The sequence below is a fragment of the Labrus bergylta genome, chromosome 11 (assembly GCF_963930695.1).
Source record: "Labrus bergylta chromosome 11, fLabBer1.1, whole genome shotgun sequence".
Classification (NCBI taxonomy): domain Eukaryota; kingdom Metazoa; phylum Chordata; class Actinopteri; order Labriformes; family Labridae; genus Labrus; species Labrus bergylta.
The window spans coordinates 9,647,308-9,666,526 of NC_089205.1; the positions used below are offsets into that span (position 1 = coordinate 9,647,308).

General features: G+C 44.8%; 2 protein-coding genes across 4 annotated transcripts; one reads left to right on the forward strand and one right to left on the reverse strand.

The window, feature by feature from the left end:
- The first annotated feature begins 10,575 nt into the window (after positions 1–10,575).
- scg2a (secretogranin II a) lies at positions 10,576–14,355 on the forward strand. Its single transcript, XM_020636812.3, has 2 exons — positions 10,576–10,730; positions 12,098–14,355. Exon 2 carries the CDS (start codon positions 12,106–12,108, stop codon positions 13,930–13,932), a length of 1,827 nt encoding a protein of 608 aa, XP_020492468.1. The 5' UTR covers positions 10,576–10,730; positions 12,098–12,105; the 3' UTR covers positions 13,933–14,355.
- ap1s3a (adaptor related protein complex 1 subunit sigma 3a) lies at positions 14,104–18,956 on the reverse strand. Of its 3 annotated transcripts, none has more exons than XM_020636815.3 (5): positions 18,712–18,956; positions 17,761–17,939; positions 16,330–16,438; positions 14,695–14,867; positions 14,104–14,617 (listed from the first exon to the last, which is right to left on the reverse strand). In XM_020636815.3, exons 1-4 carry the CDS (start codon positions 18,712–18,714, stop codon positions 14,721–14,723), a joined length of 438 nt encoding a protein of 145 aa, XP_020492471.1. In that variant the 5' UTR covers positions 18,715–18,956; the 3' UTR covers positions 14,104–14,617; positions 14,695–14,720. The 3 variants fall into 3 exon arrangements, with proteins under 3 accessions (XP_020492471.1, XP_020492472.1, XP_020492469.1); XM_020636816.3 differs by having other exon boundaries at positions 14,691–14,867; XM_020636813.3 differs by having other exon boundaries at positions 14,730–14,867; positions 18,712–18,953.
- Between the last annotated feature and the right edge of the window lie 263 nt (positions 18,957–19,219).

Consider the following 19,219-nt stretch of genomic DNA (forward strand, 5'->3'; position numbering starts at 1 on the left):
TGTGTGAGTGTGTGTGTGTGTTGTGAGTGTGTGTGTGTTGTTAGTGTGTGTTGTGCCTCCCCTCACAGCCAGTTCAGTGACTCCACATGATAGCCTCTCCTTGGGAGGGCAGTCATCCAGAGAAGCATCATCTTTGGTCTCCATGGAAACCAGCAGCGCACCTGAGCAAAGTGTCAAAGTAATGTTGTGTGTGGTAGAAGACAGAGGAGGATATGATCAGCAGGTGTGTGTTCTGTAGCTTATACTTACATGAAGTAATGACACTTTATTTTCATTGCAGGTAACAAAGCGCCTTCAGTTTAAATCGATGAAAAGTAAGCGCCACAGTTATGAAACATGCACACCCTCCTCCTGCATTAACCCCTCTTTTCTTTTCCTGCAGTCTAATTGCAGTCATTCTTTCTCTCTCACTAATTGAGCTCTTTGTGTGGGCATTGACATGACACAAGGTCTCACTTCTTCTTCTTCATTATGACAAAAACGTTCTGCAAGTGAGTTGTTGCTGTAATTCTGTTCACATAGAGGGAGACACAAAGGGAAAAAAAAAACAAGAAACTAATGAAAAGAGATATCGGAGTGTTTCAACCATTCGGGGCCCTGAAGGCGTGTGATGTGTAGGGAGAGAAGAAAGGGATGTGTGCACAGATTCTGACAGCAAAAGATGCAGTAATGTGTTGTTCCAGGGAGGGTCTGTGTGGAGAGAGATCAGAGCGACAGAGCGAGGGAGGAAGGTTTAGATCAGGTTCTAACACAACCTGCTCTGTCAGTGTGGTTACGGGTCTATTTCAAATCAAAGCTCTTGACTCATCCAGTGTGGCCATTTTTAATTTAGACCTAATTGATCAGGATTGATCGCTTCTATTGAAAGATGGTCTTGAGTGGATAAGCCTCGCAGCCCTCACTGATTAACACTCTGGTAGCTACATTTTCAGAGGAAGGAGATGGTGTTCATGTGTGTGCAGGTCCAGTCTGCTTTGTTTACCCACAATTAAGTCAACCAGCTGAGACACAACCAATAACTCTTTAAACCGGGAGCGCAGCGAAAAAAACAAGTTACAAATCAACCTACAGGTGGGGCGCCATAAATCAAACCGTGATGTTGCATGCCCCATGTACGACGGCCTTAGTCGTCTTCACAGCAGCTGTGGGTTTGAATCTCTCTCTCTCTGTTCTCCCAACATCTCCTGTCCCTCTTCAGCTGTCCGCTCCAATAAAGGTAAAAAGGCTTTTTAGTGCTCAGGACGTTGAGCGCTGAAAATGCTGAACTACATCGGTTTTGTCTTGGCTGCTGCCAGCACCAAAACTAAGTAACCCCTCCAATTTACACAGGACCTGAAACAGCGATAGGCAATGTCAACTAAAAACAGAATCAGCTTAAATATAGCGATAGGCTCACGTTACTCACCGTCTCCTTCCAACTTAACATCAGCAGAGCCTCATCAATGCTCCAAGATGCATCATTTAATCATCTGAATCAGAACAAAGCAAACGAGCTACATGTATGAAAAACATCGGGGGGGGTCACTTTAAGACAAGTTAGCTCCAGAACCAATGATCTCATTTAGTCTCTGCTCCTTTTCAAATACACTCATGCGCAATTAATTCAGAGTAATTAGGTCGTCTTATATTTGCAGAGAGTGTTTCATAAGGTCTCCTTTTAATATCTTCATGTCCTGTTCGGCTCCAGCACAGACTGAATATAAAGTCTGAGCCGAACAGCAAACACTCCTGAACCTTCTGTGAGTACATTTCTTGAGAAGAGTGTGAACGAAGTGACCGTTCTTAAAAAAAGAGAAAAACACGGTTCCATCAAAGAGCAAAGTCACAGACCGATGACACAGAGAGGAGAGAAGAGAGCTTTCCGGCTCTCCCTCAGACACAGATCAACACTGAGGCATTATTTTGCATATCGTGCAAATGCAGAGAAGTGAGTCCAAATGCACACACACAAACTCGTTCACTCACACAAATGTGACCTATGAGTCATTCTGGCTGTACTTCCAGACCCCACCCCACTCCCCCCCCCCCCCCCCCCCCCCCCCCCCAATCCCACTGGATGTCGCAGATGGATGCTGCAGACAGCTGCAGTCCTGAAGCTGCTTCCTGTCTCTCTCTGGGCACTTAGCAACCACTAACCCAGGCCGAGCTTAACCAGCAATTAAAGGGGCAATTCGTAACCGCTGACCGTCACAGACAAAGTGCAGGGCTGCAACGACCAAATAAAAAAAATCAAAAGCTTCATGTGAAAGTGGATTTCTGTTCTGATCATTTCTCCGGCATGTGAAGTCTTTCATGCTGGTCCTGCATGAAAGACTTCAATGAGCACGTTTCTGCTCGTGGAGCTTATTAGAAACATGCAGAGGCTTTTTAGGTCGGGTACAATCACTTCTATCTGAACCACTTCTCTTGCCCGCTTCCATCACTGCAACACCTGTTGGTTTGACCTGATAACTGCTCTCATATCTGGCAAACCGAGGGGTGTCCAAAACGGCTTTGTGGGGGTGTCTTAAAACCGCCTACCTTCTCTGGTCCAAACAAATCCAGAGCATTCAGGAGCAGAATCTAAAGTTAGAAGGAGGACATACTGGCTGCTGCATTGTTGTCAGAGAAGCCAACACTTCAACATAGCATGTTTCCTTAATGTCTGATCATAAGGTCACTTTATCATTTCACTCACTACACATCTCACACATCGCACAAGGAGCAGTACCATTGCATTTATTACAGCGTCTCTGCCTACATGTCTGGGAATTTATTGCGACGAGGTAATCCGCTCAAAAGGCAGAGTCCAGATAGCAGGAGAAGAATCAATAACAAGCAAAGATAGAAATGTATGAAATTGAATACAGAGTTAATTGAAGCTGAAGCTAAAAAATAAAGAGCAACAATATCAGAGGTTGAAGGACAGAATGTAGTATACGATCCTATAGCTTCTAATAAAACAGTCAACTACTGAAAGGTGCTGCTGCTGGTTATTGGTCAGAATACTCTGTGGTCAGGTCTTCTCCCTCCATTTACTCCCACTACTTCAGCTCTTCTTCTTCTTCTTCATGCTTAATGCATGCTTCAGTTTGTCCCTGTGTCTGGTGGAAGCTCTTTTCCTAATTTTTTTAATGACTGATCTTTTTGTAAAAGCTCAGATACGACACAGTCAGTACTTCTCTCTCCCTTCCCAATGTGACAAAACAAGGAGTGGAACAAAATGTCAGATCTCAACACAAAGATTGAATTAAACAAAAAGACCAAAAGGCTTAAAAAACAGAAACTTGCTTTCTCGAACTTCAAAGTCCAACTAAAGCTTGGAGGAAAAACCACAGACGTGAACACAGGAAGGTAACACGGGAACATGTTGCGTTCATAAGAACTGACGCAGAAGGAACACTGAAGCTGCAGCCGTGTGTTCTGACAAGGTGGGAAAACTAGTTCCTGAGTGGGAAAATGCCCATGAACATCTGCTCAAGTCGAAACAACAACTCAGGAACTCAGGACAGAATGGGGTGCCCGACTTCCCAACTTGACCTCCTAATCGTCATCAACATGGGGGGCAAAAGATGTTTTGTTAATGTTAAGATACTTTTGATTATTTCACGTATTGCATGTCAGCTTTCTGCTCAAGTAGAACTTGTAACATCCGCACTGTTTGTTGCCGTTCTTACAACATTCAGACTTTCTGAACTGGAAACATGTGAACACACTGAAGCTGGAAGAACGACTTCCAAACTCGGAAACTGGGACCATCAGAGGAGCACCTGAATGCAGGGTGAATAGACACTGAGGTAATCAGACACAGGTGAAGACAATCAGGGCGGTGTGTTAATGTGTGCTTGAAAGGATGGACACTTCACATAGCAGCCTCTAAAAGCTCAAGTCCATTTAACATTTATCCGGCGACATCAAATCCTGAACAAGCATGGCAGCTCCTCAGCCAAAGAGTTTGTTTTTGACAGTTTTCTTTTATTGATTTGTGACACCAATGTTTCACTGATTTCTTTGCTTCGGCACTGAGGGTGAGTTTCTGTCAAACCGTCCCTAAAGCCAGCGTGCGACTTTGTGCCTGCAGATTCATTGAACAGCAAAATATGAAATCCTCCTTAAAAACCCTCGCTCCTCCCCCCCCTCTTCTGTCTTTCTCTTCCCTTCCTCTGCTATAAATAGTGACGCAGTATGGTTCATTTCCGAAAACAAAAAAGTCCCATTTAGCCCCCTGCTTCTTTACAAGTATCCTGGCTGTGTTTGGATGTGCTGCACTAGAAAGATGCTGTTTGTCAGAGATGCCAGTTGGGGGGGGGGGAGTTTATTTCTGTCTTTCTTGAGGAAGTAAACAACAAATATTCCCCGACGTGGCGACAACACAACATGAGCTCTTATTCAAAAGCAGCAACATAGACGCTCAGAAAAGACAAGACGACTCTGGATGTTTAGTCCTGCACACAGACTTCAGTGAACCTGACAGTGTAACTAATACTTTAATATGCAGACTAAACCCAGGATAAAAAACGGCTCCCTTCACTCAACTTCTCTTCTTCGTTTTAATCCTCCCTTTTTTTCTGCGTATCATCTGCTGCCTGAGGCAAGAAAGGCAGCGACAAGTGACAAAATGTGGATTTAAAGACCGTGCACCATGGTAACATTACTGTGCTGCAGCCATGTTGGTATTGGATGTGTTGTGACAACACCCGAGAAGAGACTACTGAGAGTGCACGAGTGAGTAGGTGGAGATAAAAAGAGAACATTGTCTTATAGAAGTAATGAGACATTTTGTTCTATGTGAAGTTAACTTCAGACGGTTGTTGCTTGGAGGTTGGAACGGGAATGAGGGAGATGCTGGGTTGATAGCTGGTTAGGCCACAATCTAAAATCCTGTATAGTGCTGCAGGGTGGTGCAGTGGTTAGCTCTGTCCCCTCACAGCGAGGAGGTTCCTGGTTTGAATCCCCGTCTGACAGGAGTCTCTCTGTGTGGAGTTTGTATGTTCTCCCCGTGCATGTGTGGGTTCTCTCCGGGTACTCCAGCTTCCTCCCACAGTCCAAAGACATGCTCGTTAGGTTAGCTGCTGACTCTAAATTCCCTGTAGGTGTGAATGTGAGTGTGTCTGGTTGTCTGTCTCTATATGTCAGCCCTGTGATTGACTGGCGACCAGTCCAGGGTGTAACCCCGCCTCTCGCTTAATGACAGCTAGGATCTCCAGGCCCCCGCGACCCCAGAGGCAAAAAGCTGTATAGATAATGGATGGATGGACGATAGCAGTATAGCCTGGAGGAGTGAAGGCCAACTTTTCAGGCGTTCAGTGTTGCCAGCGGTTAACAATAAAGGACTTCTGGTCAAGACTTCCTTCTGAAAAGCAACGTGAGATACAAGAACAGATTTGGAGTTGAGAGGTGTCAAAGAGCCAGTAGTGAGCTGCACTTACATGCAGATGTGTTTGCTTAGAAGTGAAATTTTCAGGTGATAGTTGATTAGAAGACCGATGGGCTCCACCTTTTTCACTCTTGGCGAGGAATACAAACTGCAACCATAATTTCTGCAGACTCCACCTCCTTTAAAGGTCACATATTCTCCTCCTCTTCAGTGTAAATAAGTCTCAGAGCTCCCCAAAACATGTGTGACTTGTCTTCTTCTAAATCCACTCTGATCCTGTATTTGATCATGTCTATAAACCCCTCTATTTCAGCCCTGATCAGAACAGACTGTTTCTGTGTCTGTACCTTTAAATGTAAATGAGCTGTGTCTGACCACGCCCCCTCTCTGGAAGGGCTCGGGTGTACTCAGGCTTTCTCGCTCCATGTCCTATTGTTTACGTCGAGAAGGCAGACTCAGAGGGCAGAACAAACACCTAGCTGTGGGAGTGTCACCCACCTGGGGGAGGGGTTACTGCCATTTGTGATGTCATGAATCTCCAAATGGCCTGTTTGTGCACAGATTTTCTGAAAGTTGGAGCAGGCACAAGACTGAGGATGGGCCTTTCTCACTGACATTTAAGGAAAAGTAGAAAAGAAGAGACTGAACTTCTGGTTCATTCTAATTCTCACTTCTTTAAAATACAGCCACGCCTCTATAGCAACACGGAGCTCACTGAGAACGGGGACACAACGTTGGAAAAACATTTTGGGGAGCTGAATGGAGACAACAACACCGTAAAGAGGTGACATTATGAAATGTGAAAAAAACTGACATTATCAAAAAGAAACGCTGTGAATTGAAAGTGTTTTTCTGCAGAGTAACCTTATTAAAAAAAAGCACGACCTTTGAAGACATCCATCATGCATTTAGGAAACAAACAGTAAAGATAAGAAACAAAAAGAATAACGAGGTTAATGATTGGAAATGTAAGTTTGCTTCTTACTCGTGTGTCGGCCTTTAGTTTAAAATGTCACATCTGTGTTGTGATAAATATCTCAAATAAACCCCTCCTCCTGAATCTACAAGTTCCTGGTTTTAATTTTCCGTGCGTGCTCAATGTCGTGCAGATTTCGTTTGGATTTCGTTTGGATTTCATAAACATCCCGAGTGGCCTGATTGTTCCTGCTGCATTCTCCTCACAGCGCATCAGTGAAGGCTTGGTGACTCATGCTCCTGTGGACGCACACAATTCACTCTCACCTGCAGCAGACCTTTCCCTTTCATCACAACAACAAACACGGCATGGGAGCGTGAAAGTGGATTTGAGCACAGTTACATGAATTATTTTTGGATAAAGCACCTCAAAATGAGCACCCTGAGGTGACTTAGCTCACTGAGACAACATTTTATAAATGTCACGCTCTCTGTGTTGCCCCTTCTATCCCCTCTCTCTCTCTCTCTCTCTCTCTCTCTCTCTCTCTCTCTCTCTCTCTCTCTCTCTCTCTCTCTGTTGCACCATTTCAGTCTCCTGTGGTCGAGTGTAAACCTCACACCGATTTGAGAAACGGATGTTTTTACTGGTTTTCTAATTTCTTGGAAATATTCTGTACGTCTGCCCTTGCGTGCCGTAAACGCCTTGGAGACTCACAATCTGGTGCCAGATCTCACATTTCACTAAAGAGCAAAAACTGATGCATCACACCTATTCCCAGACACACGCACACACACAGGCACACAGACACACACACACACACACACTTAATCGACCAGAGAAAGAGGCTGACGTCAAACCCTGTAGACCCATTCACAACTCGCTCTCCTGCCCTCTATCTCTCTCTTTCATGGATGAGTCCGCCAAGCTTCTGACAACCTGATTTAAGGAGGAGAGTTATTGGCTGTCAGGCCTCGAGGTAATGAACGGGGAGCAGCCGGGCAGTCGCCAGGACACACACACACACACACACACACACACACACACACACACACACACACACACACACACAGACGGAGGCACAACGCACCTTCATTCATTTAAAGTCTTTGAGTATGTAGTTTCTTAATTCGTTTCTTACCAAATCCTATGTCCCTTGGCACAATAAGGACGTCCTCACAGAAGCCATAAGTCAGCATCCATTTTTAGTTGACTCTGCTTTCTGTCATGATGAGTCATTTCTGGTTGATCTCGACTTATTTATTATTTTCCCCAGAGTTTCCAAAACACACAACAAAGGGCTGGACCCCTTTTAAATCTGACTGCTCACCCCACACTCGTCAGAGATGGGACTAATGTTAAAGTCAACACTTTGGCCTCTGTAGCAACAGGCTGCCAGTAGCTTTCTTTGCATTTCAATGTGGTGAACTTCCTTTGGTGACTTTGGATGCTGGTGTGTGAGCACCCCTGCTTATCCCACCCCTGCTTACTGTACCTCAGGGGCCAAGTTAGACCACCCTACAAGTCCCCAAGGTGATGGTTAGCTTCAGTGAACCGGTTCAAGATTTAAGTATGGAGAAAGAAAATGCTTGTTAGCTCCTAATGCTAACCAGATTAGCAACATTTAAACATCTGCCAACTACTTCACACATGACAGCAGCCGTGGCCAAATGCGGATTCTGTTTCTTCTCTGTTGTTTGAAGCAGCAGGATGGGAACAAATGAGTAAATAATGGCTCTGCAAGATGACTAAATCTTATCATCTATAATCCATCATGAGAGGAAGTCAAATTCAGTGTTTGAGAGTCAGCCAAGGTAAAGAAACGTACAAATAATTGGACCTTGAGTATTATTATTTAGTCAAATGAGCATTTTCCATGTATGAACTTTGACATTTCTTTCAAGGAAACAGAGATCATGGTTAATATTTCCCATCTCCACTTGAAGGCAGAATAACTTCTGAGGTTTTATTTGTTCCAAAGTGTTTCAGACGAGCTCCTGTAAATCCGGTTTAATGAGACTGTAATGACACTGGTCCCCATGGTGAAATTAAAAGTACCGCTCCCTGTGCAGGAATACTTTCAGATTCACCTTCCTATAAAAGATTTGACACAAACAGTTGGACCGCAGTGCTGTGAGAAATGGCAGAAATTCTACTAATTGCCTGAAAGAAACGTCTGATTTGACCTGAGAAGAACCGTGTGTGGGGTTTTTTTAGCAGTCAGGCGTTGGAGAAGGGGGTGGAACTGAGCTGTAATTGGTTTCTGTTTACCAGTAATTCTGCCACACATACAACCACAAGCAATTAGCCTGACAGCTCGAGCTGTATCAGAACAAAACTGGCACTGGGTGTGTGTGTGTGTGTGTGTGTGTGCATTTGTGTTAGCTAGTCATGAGGGAAAGTGTAATCAGGCTGAGATTAAAACAAGCATTATTACAACTCTTTCGTCCTGGTTTTCTTTCTCTCTCCTGCTCCTGAAATGTCCAGTTTGACATCTTTAGAAAGACAGACTTCTACAACAAGTCTACAATTAATTTATCAGACGCTTTTATCCAAAGTGACGAACATCAGAGAGTAAGAACAACACAAGCAAGGATCTAGAGAGGAGGAAAGAACGTCAGGAGCTTAAAGTCTGATCGGACACACAGGTGCTGACAGGAAGTGACCAGAGGCAGAGCACAGGTGCTGTTTTCGAGAGTTCTAATCAGCTTCAAAACCATCCTTTATACCGTCATCATCATCATTAAGGTTGTAGGTGTCTTCAACTTTTTCTTAAAGGTACAGGTGTTCCTTGAACCACTTTTGCCTACAAGAGCTGTTGTTTTGGAGATAATCTTCACCAAAGGTTTAGCCATCACATTTTGGCCTTTTGCACATAATCAACTTCGAGTGTAAAATGCTCACTTACTTCCCTACATATCCTGCTTACCCACTGACAGGTGAAGCAGCAACCTCGGGGGTTGAAAAATGAAGCTGATCATGAAGTTGCAACATCCTGCAGTTCCTCGAGTGTCCACTAGAGGCTGGCTGCAGATGCACAGGAAGTCACATACACACCCATTCTAAACAGCTTGTTTTTAGAGCAGAGATTAACATGTTTACAGCCTGGTTCAAAAAACCATATAGGTCTGATTAGCTCATGTCTTGATCAGCACACACTGTACGGGGGGTGAATGTTTTGATGACTCATCAGTTTTGATTTGATGAAGGATAAGAGTTATTCACAATAAGGCGTGTAGCTGACATGATTGACAGGTGGCCGCGGTGTAACAGTTTGTCAGGAGTCTTAAAACCCGCCTCAGCTCCAGCTCTCAGCCTGTTGTTAGGTTGACTGAAAGTTAGACTGAGACAGCATTTCCAGCATGGAGACCGCCATCGATGAGACGCCAAAGCCCCCTGGAGGAACAGACGGGTGACGTCACTCAGGCTACGACCGTTAATATTCACAGTCTAGGGTTACTAAATTCACCTGTCAGTGGTCATAATTTAATGGCTGATCAGTGCATATTAGAATCGTCCTTCCTACACAGAGTGATCTAAATAAAGCAGCAGAGCTGAAAACAGGATAGCTGAGACAAGCAGGTCAGTGCAGGATAGCTCACATCAAACACGGCAACAACCAGAGGGATTTATGAATGAAAAGGCAAGCATCTCTCACACACACACACACACACACACACACAACACACACACACACACACACACACATTGATCCATACTAGACGAGATTTGACAGGCAGCCAAAAATAGAGACCACAGTGAGCGCTGGCTGACGAAGATGGTGCTGTTTCTGATACACACACACACACACACACACACACACACACACACACAATCACCCCGCCCGTCTGGGTCTTTTGCGGAACCGTGTGAGTCATCGGTGGACTTTAACCGTCTCTGTCCCCCAGTGCCGCAGCAGGGACACGATGCCAGTCAATCACAAAAGGCCATAAAAACACTGGAGTAAATATAGAATCACTTTAATCCTCATGATGCAATCACATAATTTTGATTGAGTAATTTAGAGCACCACGAAAGACAGCTATAGGACGATGAATTCTCCAACATGTCACCTTTTTTTCACACACAACCAGAAACAGAGCATGTCTCATCCTCAGTCCTAAAACTAAACAAACAAACATCTCGTGTGAGTGTATCCACTTCACCAGGAGCCGTTACGCAGACACTAAAAATGTGCTGCATGGGTTAAAACTAGTTTTTGTTTGGCTGACTCCAAATTAAGAGCGTGCGCGTGAGTGTACCGTGTGTGTGTGTCCGCGTGCATGTGATGAGTGTGTGTACGAGTGTGTTGCGTATCCCCTCGCTCTCTGACGCACGAGTCAGGTGGTTCCTCTAATAGCATGAGGAGCTGTCCGCGGTGCTGAAAACACACTCCCAGCGCGCGGCTGACAGAGACATGATCAGTTCGCTCACGAGCCTCGAAAGAAACTGATTTCAAAGGTAAGACTAAGTTGTTCTTGATCAAACGACCCACTTTACACTTCGGCGATTATTTCAACACGAGGGTTCTTCTTTGATACATTGAGCTGCTGCTTTTCGTCGCGCGGAGGCTGATTGCCAACCTGATGCTCGGATGTAAAGGCGAAGAGGTTGCGTTGCCCGCAGTTTCTTTGTTCTCCTTCCGCCGAAAAAAAAAAATATCAAAATGTGCTTTTCTTTCTGTTCCCCGCGAGCGCAAGTTGTCTGCCAAGGGTTAATCAAAATTCATACACGAATAAGTGAAGTTTTGCAATTAAATTAACGCTGGAAAAACAGAATGACGGAAGAAGTAAGCGTGCATATAGTTGAAAAAAAACAATCGTTGTATCGTCGCTTTAAGTTCTCTGATTTGCAGTTTTATGTTTTTGCATAATTTTTGTAATGTGATGTACATTTGATAATGTAATTAGCCTATATAAAAAATATCAACTTGATGCTATTAATCTTGCATGCATAATTTTCCTTAAATAAACATTTTGCAGAGTTTCAAGCAAGGATTTGTTTTTTCACGAGTTACAGGAAAAAATGCTTAATTTGAGTTTTAAAAAAACAGCATTAATTGGGTTCAGAGGTGATCAGCTGGGTTAAAGGAGAGGCTCCATGGAAACATCAGTCTTACCGGGTTACCTTGACAACGGGGCCGTGACTCACGGAGAGCAGCAATTTGGCGACTAATGAGATTTTCACGAGAGCTGCGTGCCGCTGCTGCTGCTGGCAAACAGGCGGCGGGAGTCCAGAGTGATCTTCAAACAGAGACAACAGGCAGCGACGCGCTTTGCCTTTCACCTCGTTTGCTGCATGCATGTATCAGCTTAGGTCTGCTGCAAACTGTAAGAGCGAAATACAGAGACTCTTAACTATAACTTAACTTAACTATAATTAAAAGACAAGGGAGGAAAACTTGGGGTAGAGTCCAGTTCTGCCTGTTAAAAATAGGGTTTTATTTTCCTTTTTTGCCAAGTGTTAACTGTTGATGGGATAATGTATTCATATAAACAGCAAGAGCTGATTTAAAAAAAAAAGTGCTCTGAGATGACATTTGTGAAGATTTGGTGCTGTAGAGATACAAATTTGATTGACCGTGAATATTGCGGTATTTATTAATCCTAGACAACAGCAGTGCAAATGTCAACAACACCCTGATATCCTGCCTTCAGATCAATCTCCCTGTCTCTCCACTCCGTACTGCTATCATCAAATCAGACATTTAGGGTGATGATAAAAGCAAAAGACATTTAAGAAATGTCAGAGTGGAAAGTGATGCCAACCTGTTGGCTAAGTGTTTGAAAGGTCAATGTTGACGTGTGTATCTTTGTCTCCCTGTGCAGGCGTCACCATGCCATCGCTCCACAAGACCACCACCATGGGCAAACCTTTGCCCATCTGTTTGGCCAACCTCCTCTTATTCCACCTCTACCTCAGTTCCTTCTGCGTTGGCGTTCAGGGGGCGTCCCTCAGAGAGCATAGACTGAGAGGAAGTGAACCAGACGTCTACCAGGCTCCCAACGCCGACATGCTCAAAGCTCTGGAGTACATCCAAAACCTCCGTCAAAGAACCGGCATGGACTCCCAGCAGCACAGCCCCTTCGCTGCAGGGTACGATGCCAGCCACGCGGATGATTCTGAGAAGCTGCAAGCCATGCTGAGGCTGGTTTCTAACCCTGCGCAGAGCGGCGAGGAACGGGAGGCAGAGGAGGAGGGGAGGGAGGACAAGAGTGAAGAGCTGCTCCAGGCTGTCCTCAGCACCCTCCAGCAAACAGAGAAGGCCTCAAGGCCGGCTTCACTTCACCCCAGCATGCAGCAGAAGCAACATGGCATTAGGGCTCACAGGAAGCTGCCGCTTATGTTTGAGGATGAGGAAGAAGGTGAGGGCGATGAGGATGAAGAGAGGTCGGATCTGGAGCACGAGAGCCCCTTTAAGCGCACCAATGAGAACGTGGAGGAGAAGTATACGCCCCAGAATCTAGCAACCCTGCAGTCTGTGTTTGACGAACTGGACAAGCTTACAAGCTTCAAGCCCATGCATAAGCGTCAAGAGGAGGATGAGGACGATGGGGAGGAGGAGGATGAGGAGGGGGATGATGATATGTTTAATGTGAGGAACGTGGATCTGGCAGATTGGGGTCCACTGCAAGAACAGGAGGAGGAAACAGAGGAAAAGGAGGAGGGGCAAAGGGAAGACAAACACGAGGCAAACCGAGGGCTTGATTATGTGGACGATGACGATGTGGACGATGACGAGGAGGAGGAAGAAGATGAAAGCTACCCAGTCAAGAGGTCAAAAGATCCTGATGACGTTGCAAACCTGGTGGACTATTACCTCCTGAAGGTGCTGGAGAAAACAGAGGAAGAGGAACAGAAACGAGAGATAGAAGAGGAGGAGGAGAAGAGGAGAGCAGCTCAGACGCAGTACAGTGAAAACATAGATCCACGGGCCATTTACCAACTCATTCAGATCTCCCAGAAATACCAGATCCCACCCGAGGACCTGGTGGACATTTTCAAAACTGGGGAAAAAAAAGAAAATGTACAAAAGAATGAATTATTCAGAGCAGGAAGCAAGCACCCTCAGATGTCCTTAAAGAAGACGCACAAGATCCCTGAAGCGACATTTTACAGCAGACACCAAAAGACCCCCGAGGAGCTGAGGACGGAGGAGATATTAAACATCCTGGGGTTAGGGGGCGTGGGGGATCAGAGACCCGTCAGGAAGCAGTACAAAAGTCCTCCATCACGACTTCACACTCTGCCTGCGGGGCGTTCAGGGGAATCCACTCCCACGCAGCAGCAGCGGCGTCTTCCTCCCAGCTCTTTAAAGGGCGAATATGACGACAGCGTGGACGAGGATGAGCTCGCAGCGTATTTGGCAGCTCAGATGCTGGCGCAGTATCAGAGCCCTGCGTACAGTAACAACAAGAAGCAGAGCCAGAAGCGTGACGAGGTGGGACAGAGCACGACGGGCTCGCTCGAGCAGGCCATGCAGGATTATTTCACTCAGATGGACTTTGATAAAAGCTCAAATGAAAAGAGACACACTGAGGACGATGAGAGGGGAAGGGAAACGCAAACGGCGGCCTTTGACAACGAGGAGCTGATGAGTTTGTTGAGCTTTCTGAACCCAGAGACAGAAGAGAGTGACGCCAACACCGCCCGAGGAATTTAAAAGCAGGCTGTAGATACATATACATAGATATAAATAAATATATATTGTTTTTTTGGTGAAGGGAGCGAGTGCAAATAAAAGTATTTTGAAGTAAAAACATGCAGTCGAGTTTAGTTTTTCTGTAGTTTTACAAAAGTTCTTATTTGTGAGCAGAGATACGAGTGTGCAGACTTTCAATTTCATGCTTTTTTTTTTAATGAATCTGTTAGAAAACAGTACATGTGACTCACCAGCCTTACAGTTTAACAACACACACACACACACATGCACACCCACAAACACACACACACCCATCAACACACCCACACGACCCATATCAGTGTTGGACCCCCTGATTCACTTGTGTCTTTTTTGGTAACTCTTTCTTAAATGTGGTCGTATGTGACATACCTGAGGTTAATAAAGCATTGACTTTATTTTTTCCTTACTGTGTAGTGTTTCTTCATTTGCTCACTATCACACCACGCTGTGCATCAACAGCGACAGCTCGTTCAAATATGATGACTTGAAATACGAGGCTATACAGGCACTTATAGGCGCAAACAACTCTTTAAAACTTGAGTAAAAATACAATGAGTCGTAATAAAAGCGATGCAGGTCGATGAATCTTCATGTCTTGAAACACAGGACATCTTCACTTCTCCGAGGCTCAGTAGGCAGGTTTGCTCATGTACTCCTCCATCGTCTGTGAGGAGAGGAGCAGAGTTATAGCAAACAGCAGAAACATAAAACCATTTCTATGACTAATAAGAACAAACCTACGTCCGCTAAGAGTCTTTCACACTGGCCTAAAGTACCTCCTGGAGTGTGTCGGTCTCCTGCATAGATGCAGCCACAGCAGTTTTTGACGTTTCTAGAACTTCTCCCCCCATCAGGAACTCGTCCAGGATGAAGTACGCCTTCTCAAAGTTAAAGATGATGTCCAGCTCACAAACCTGTGGCAGAATATCACACCACGGATGAGGGAAAAAAAACACATTCCTTAAATGTATTTGTACAGTGCATCATTTTAGCCATGAGAGAAGATGATCAACAACAAAGTCAGGCAACATTATGCAAATAGTTTTCCATAATCAGATGGAAAAGCTTCATTTCCATCTGTTCTTGTTATTTAAATAAATGGAGATGAGGTAATGACACCTTATGGACACCAGGGGGAGTCAGACAGAGACATAAACAGGATTTCAAGGCCTTGCAGTGTACTTTGTAAAAGGGATTTGCTTCTATATTTAATTTGAGGATTGTCTGGTTCACAGTAGAAGCTTTAATATGATCACATCAAAGCCTGGGACTCTGTTTCTCAGGTGTGAAGGTAACAGTCAGTGGGGATTCTAGAGTCTGGTGGGGCCCTCAGCAAAAATCTATCAGGCGCCCCTCCAACCAGCGTTCATCACCATCATGTCTGCCAGAGTCCCGACGCTTACTCCTCTTCCTCGTCTTTACTGTTTATTTCTTCTCTCCTGCAGACGGATAATTCCTCTCCATTTCTCTTTCTTGACTTTCATAAACAAACTTTAGTTTTCACAGCACTGATGCTGCAACACTCAGCAGGGCAACGAGAGTGAGTGCTGTCAGATGGGGCCCCCTGAGGGAGGTTTCCTATTGTCATTACATCATTTTGCACATTTAGGGCCACTGCTTTGGTTTAAGTCTGTGAGCCCTCAGGGGCCCTCATACTTGTCTGGGGCCCCATGCCTCTGGTATCAGATCATATGTTAGCCAGCCTTTTTATTTTCAATCTTTGGAGTGGTTGTCCTACAATTAGTGCAGTGTACATGCAGATACAGTATACCAACGTATTGTTCAGTCTCCAGAGGATATACCCTCTTCTAAATCTCCTCTGATTCACACCATCGATTGATTGACAATATTGAGCTCTATGCTGCATGTTTTACCTAGGATGGTGAAGGGATGACCCGCCCTACTCTGTCTCTGATTGGCTAGTACACACTGACTAAATATGCAGAAGTCTGACATGTCACTGTCAATATCAGACGTCATTTATCCTCTGCTGGACGGGACACTGAAAGAAAACAAACATTTGGGGTAAAAACTATACCCGCTTTACACCACCGCCTACAACCTTTAGGCAGATTTTTCTTTTTTTCTTTTTTTCTTTAGGCTCTAATGTGTCGGGCTTGTACAAAGCTGTGTTACACTGTGGGACACTCAGAGGAATCATAGAAGTAAAAAACAAAAGGAGAATTTGTTCATTCAAAGTGCTCCTTCCAGGTTAACATCTGTATAGTAAGTTATCTTTTTAAAACATGTGGTATCAAAGTTTCTAAACCTGTGACATTCTTAGCCTGCTCTCTTAATCGATTGTAACACAGATGAAGTTTACACTGAGTCCTTCCACCACCATGGAGGCGATGACATTCAGCTCTACGTACGTACATTGCCGAAGTATCGATCCAACAACTCGACATATCTGTGCAGCACCTCAAGGCTCAGCAGCTCGTTGTCCGAGGCCTCCAGACCGGCACAGAAATACAGGCTGGCATACCTGCGATTAAAAACAGGGAGATAGGTTTGATGATTCATTTACACATGAAAAACAAACGACATGAACAAGATTACCAGCGATGGGACCGAGCTGATCTAATATCTGTATTTAACTCAAATATACCCAGAATCCTGCTGCTCGCCTTCTCACACACTCCCTGTGACCACATCACCCACTAGGGGCCAGCATGTTCTGATCATACACTGTAAATATTTATGTTTGAAGACGTCACCCGTCTGTTCCTGCAGGGGGCACTGGAGTCCCATCGATGGCAGTCCTCATGCTGGAAATGCTGTCTCAGTCTAACTTTCAGTCAACCTAACAACAGACTGAGAGCTGGAGCTGAGGCGGGTTTTAAACCTCCTGACAAACAGTTACACCACGCCCACCTGTCAATCATGTCAGCTACACGCCTTATTGTGAATAACTCTTATCCTTCATTAAATCAAAACTGATGGGTCATCAAAACATTCACCCCCCGTACAGTGTGTGTTGATCCAGACATGAGCTAATCAGACCTGTTAAGTTTTTTTGAACCAGGCTGTAAACATGTTCATCTCTGCTGTAAAAACAGGCTTTTTAGAATGGGTGTGTATGTGACTTCCTTTGCTTCTGCAGCCAGCCTCTAGTGGACACTCGAGGAACTGCAGGATTTTACACTTCAGCATCAGCTTCCCTTTTCTACACCTGAGGTTGCTGCTTGGCTCTGACTGTCCGTGTTTGTTTATGTCCTCAGATTGATGCATTTCAAAGAAAAGAAAGAGGCAGAAAGAGTTGTAGCTCAAGAACAAGCAGAGAAATATTTATTCTACACGTGTTAGTAACTGATTTAAACTGTTAAAGTTTTTTCTGGTTCTGCATTCTGCCCTTCCTGTCTTCTCTGTCCACTTCCAGCTCCTTTACTTTTATGACTTGTAAGAGACGTGTTGCACCATCGCTATCAGCGTCCCATGGGTGACCGAGGTCCTGTGCTGTGTGTTTAACCTCCCCCCTTCCCTTTATTATACCCAGGTCTTGTTAACCTTTTGTTTACAATGGGTGTGTCAGTTTCTGTGTGCAGTTTGAAGCAATAGCAAAGACTTCAAACAAGTTCAGGGTGAAACAGATTCAGCTGTTCTTCTAAAAACCAATTTGTCTTCAGACGATCACGAAAACAACGATGACACTGCTGCACGCCGTGAAGCGCTCGTTTTGTCATGTGGGGAAGTGTGGACACCAGGAACGTGAGGAATACAAAGGAGAAATCCTTCCTGCATGTTATCCCATGTCCAGATAACACGTGTGATGAATTGGTGGAAACAAATAAAGATTGATTGATTGACCTCTTGTAAACGATCTTCAGGTCCCTCCACTGGATGAAGTTGCAGGAACGGGGTTGACGGGCCAATACCAACATGATCATGTCCCGTATCACTTTTTTCTTCTCCCTGTCCGTGTAGGCTGTGAACCATTTCTGCAGACGCAGCTTGCCCTGTCGGCTGAACAGCAACAGGAAGCGAATCTGGAGAGGAGAACACAAGAAAGGATGACTACAGAAACGGAGCCAAGAAACCAAACAGGAGGAACTGTTAGAATGTGTACTTTAATGCAGCGCGTGTGTACTGAAGCTTGTCAACAGAAGAAAACAAACACAAACATTAAAAGGAAGCAATGTGCAAACAAAGCCTGCAACAGAAACAATGCCTAACAACAGCTTTCAGAACTAGGAAAGAGAATCAGAGGTCGTCTTTATCACCTCGGGTGCAATTACACGTGAAAAACAAATGTTTGTGTTGTTGTGCAAGGGGCAATTAATGAGAGCTCTTTGCCCAGAGGTGCGGCTGCACGCAGCAACAAGATCGAACCTGACATATGGAGAGAAGAAGGAGAGGTGCACCTTTAACACCTCTGCAGAATCATTTGGGTTCAAACGCACCAGAGTCATATTTCACATTCATCTGACTGTTTGAAAACCATAAAAAGTGACATTTTAAAGACTGATCACAGCATTCAGGGCGATTAGCATGACTGTACATGTCATAAGCAAACATTAAGAACAAGACTTTAAGCCCTTTTTAAAGCTGTTTGATGAATCTTACATTCACTCTGCAGTGTTTTCCACATGCTGAGCTTCATGAATGATGGAATAACATCAGACATTTGATCAGGAAAGTCACTACTAAAGGGCTAAAGAAAGAGGACACAGCTATTGGCTTACATTGCACACTGCAGTAAATCAGCTTTTATCAACATGGATGATAAAGTAGAACAACGAGCTCAGGTAAGAGACTCACCATTCTGCCACAGCTCTCCGAGAGAAGTCGCGAGCACTGCGATCCTTCCGCCTCACGTCTCTCTTCAATACTTGAAGCCTTCTTTATTCTTGCTTATGCTTGTTGTGCATCGCAGCCGACATTGTTGCCAGTCCCAGAAATCAGTGCGCACACACCTTCTCCCGGTGAACGCCTCGCCCCGCCGCTGTCCGCCGCTGTCCGCCGGCTGATTGGCTGCGGAGGCGCCTCACTGCAAACTGCCCTCAGAGGGACAGGTGAGTCCCACAGACAGTACATATGAAGGTGCATCTGCACAGGAAGAAGTGTACATTTACAGAAGCAGATAACTCCAGGTGATATCACTCAGACTGAAGTTGGGGGGCTTCCGGTTTGAACCAGTTTCCCAGAGGCATTATACATCTATTACAGCTCTATTTAAAGTGTTGATTAAACTTTCAGGGCACTGACCTCTTGAATTAGAAACTGTCACATACAAGTGAATATTTTGTAACAAATCTCTTTATTTTTC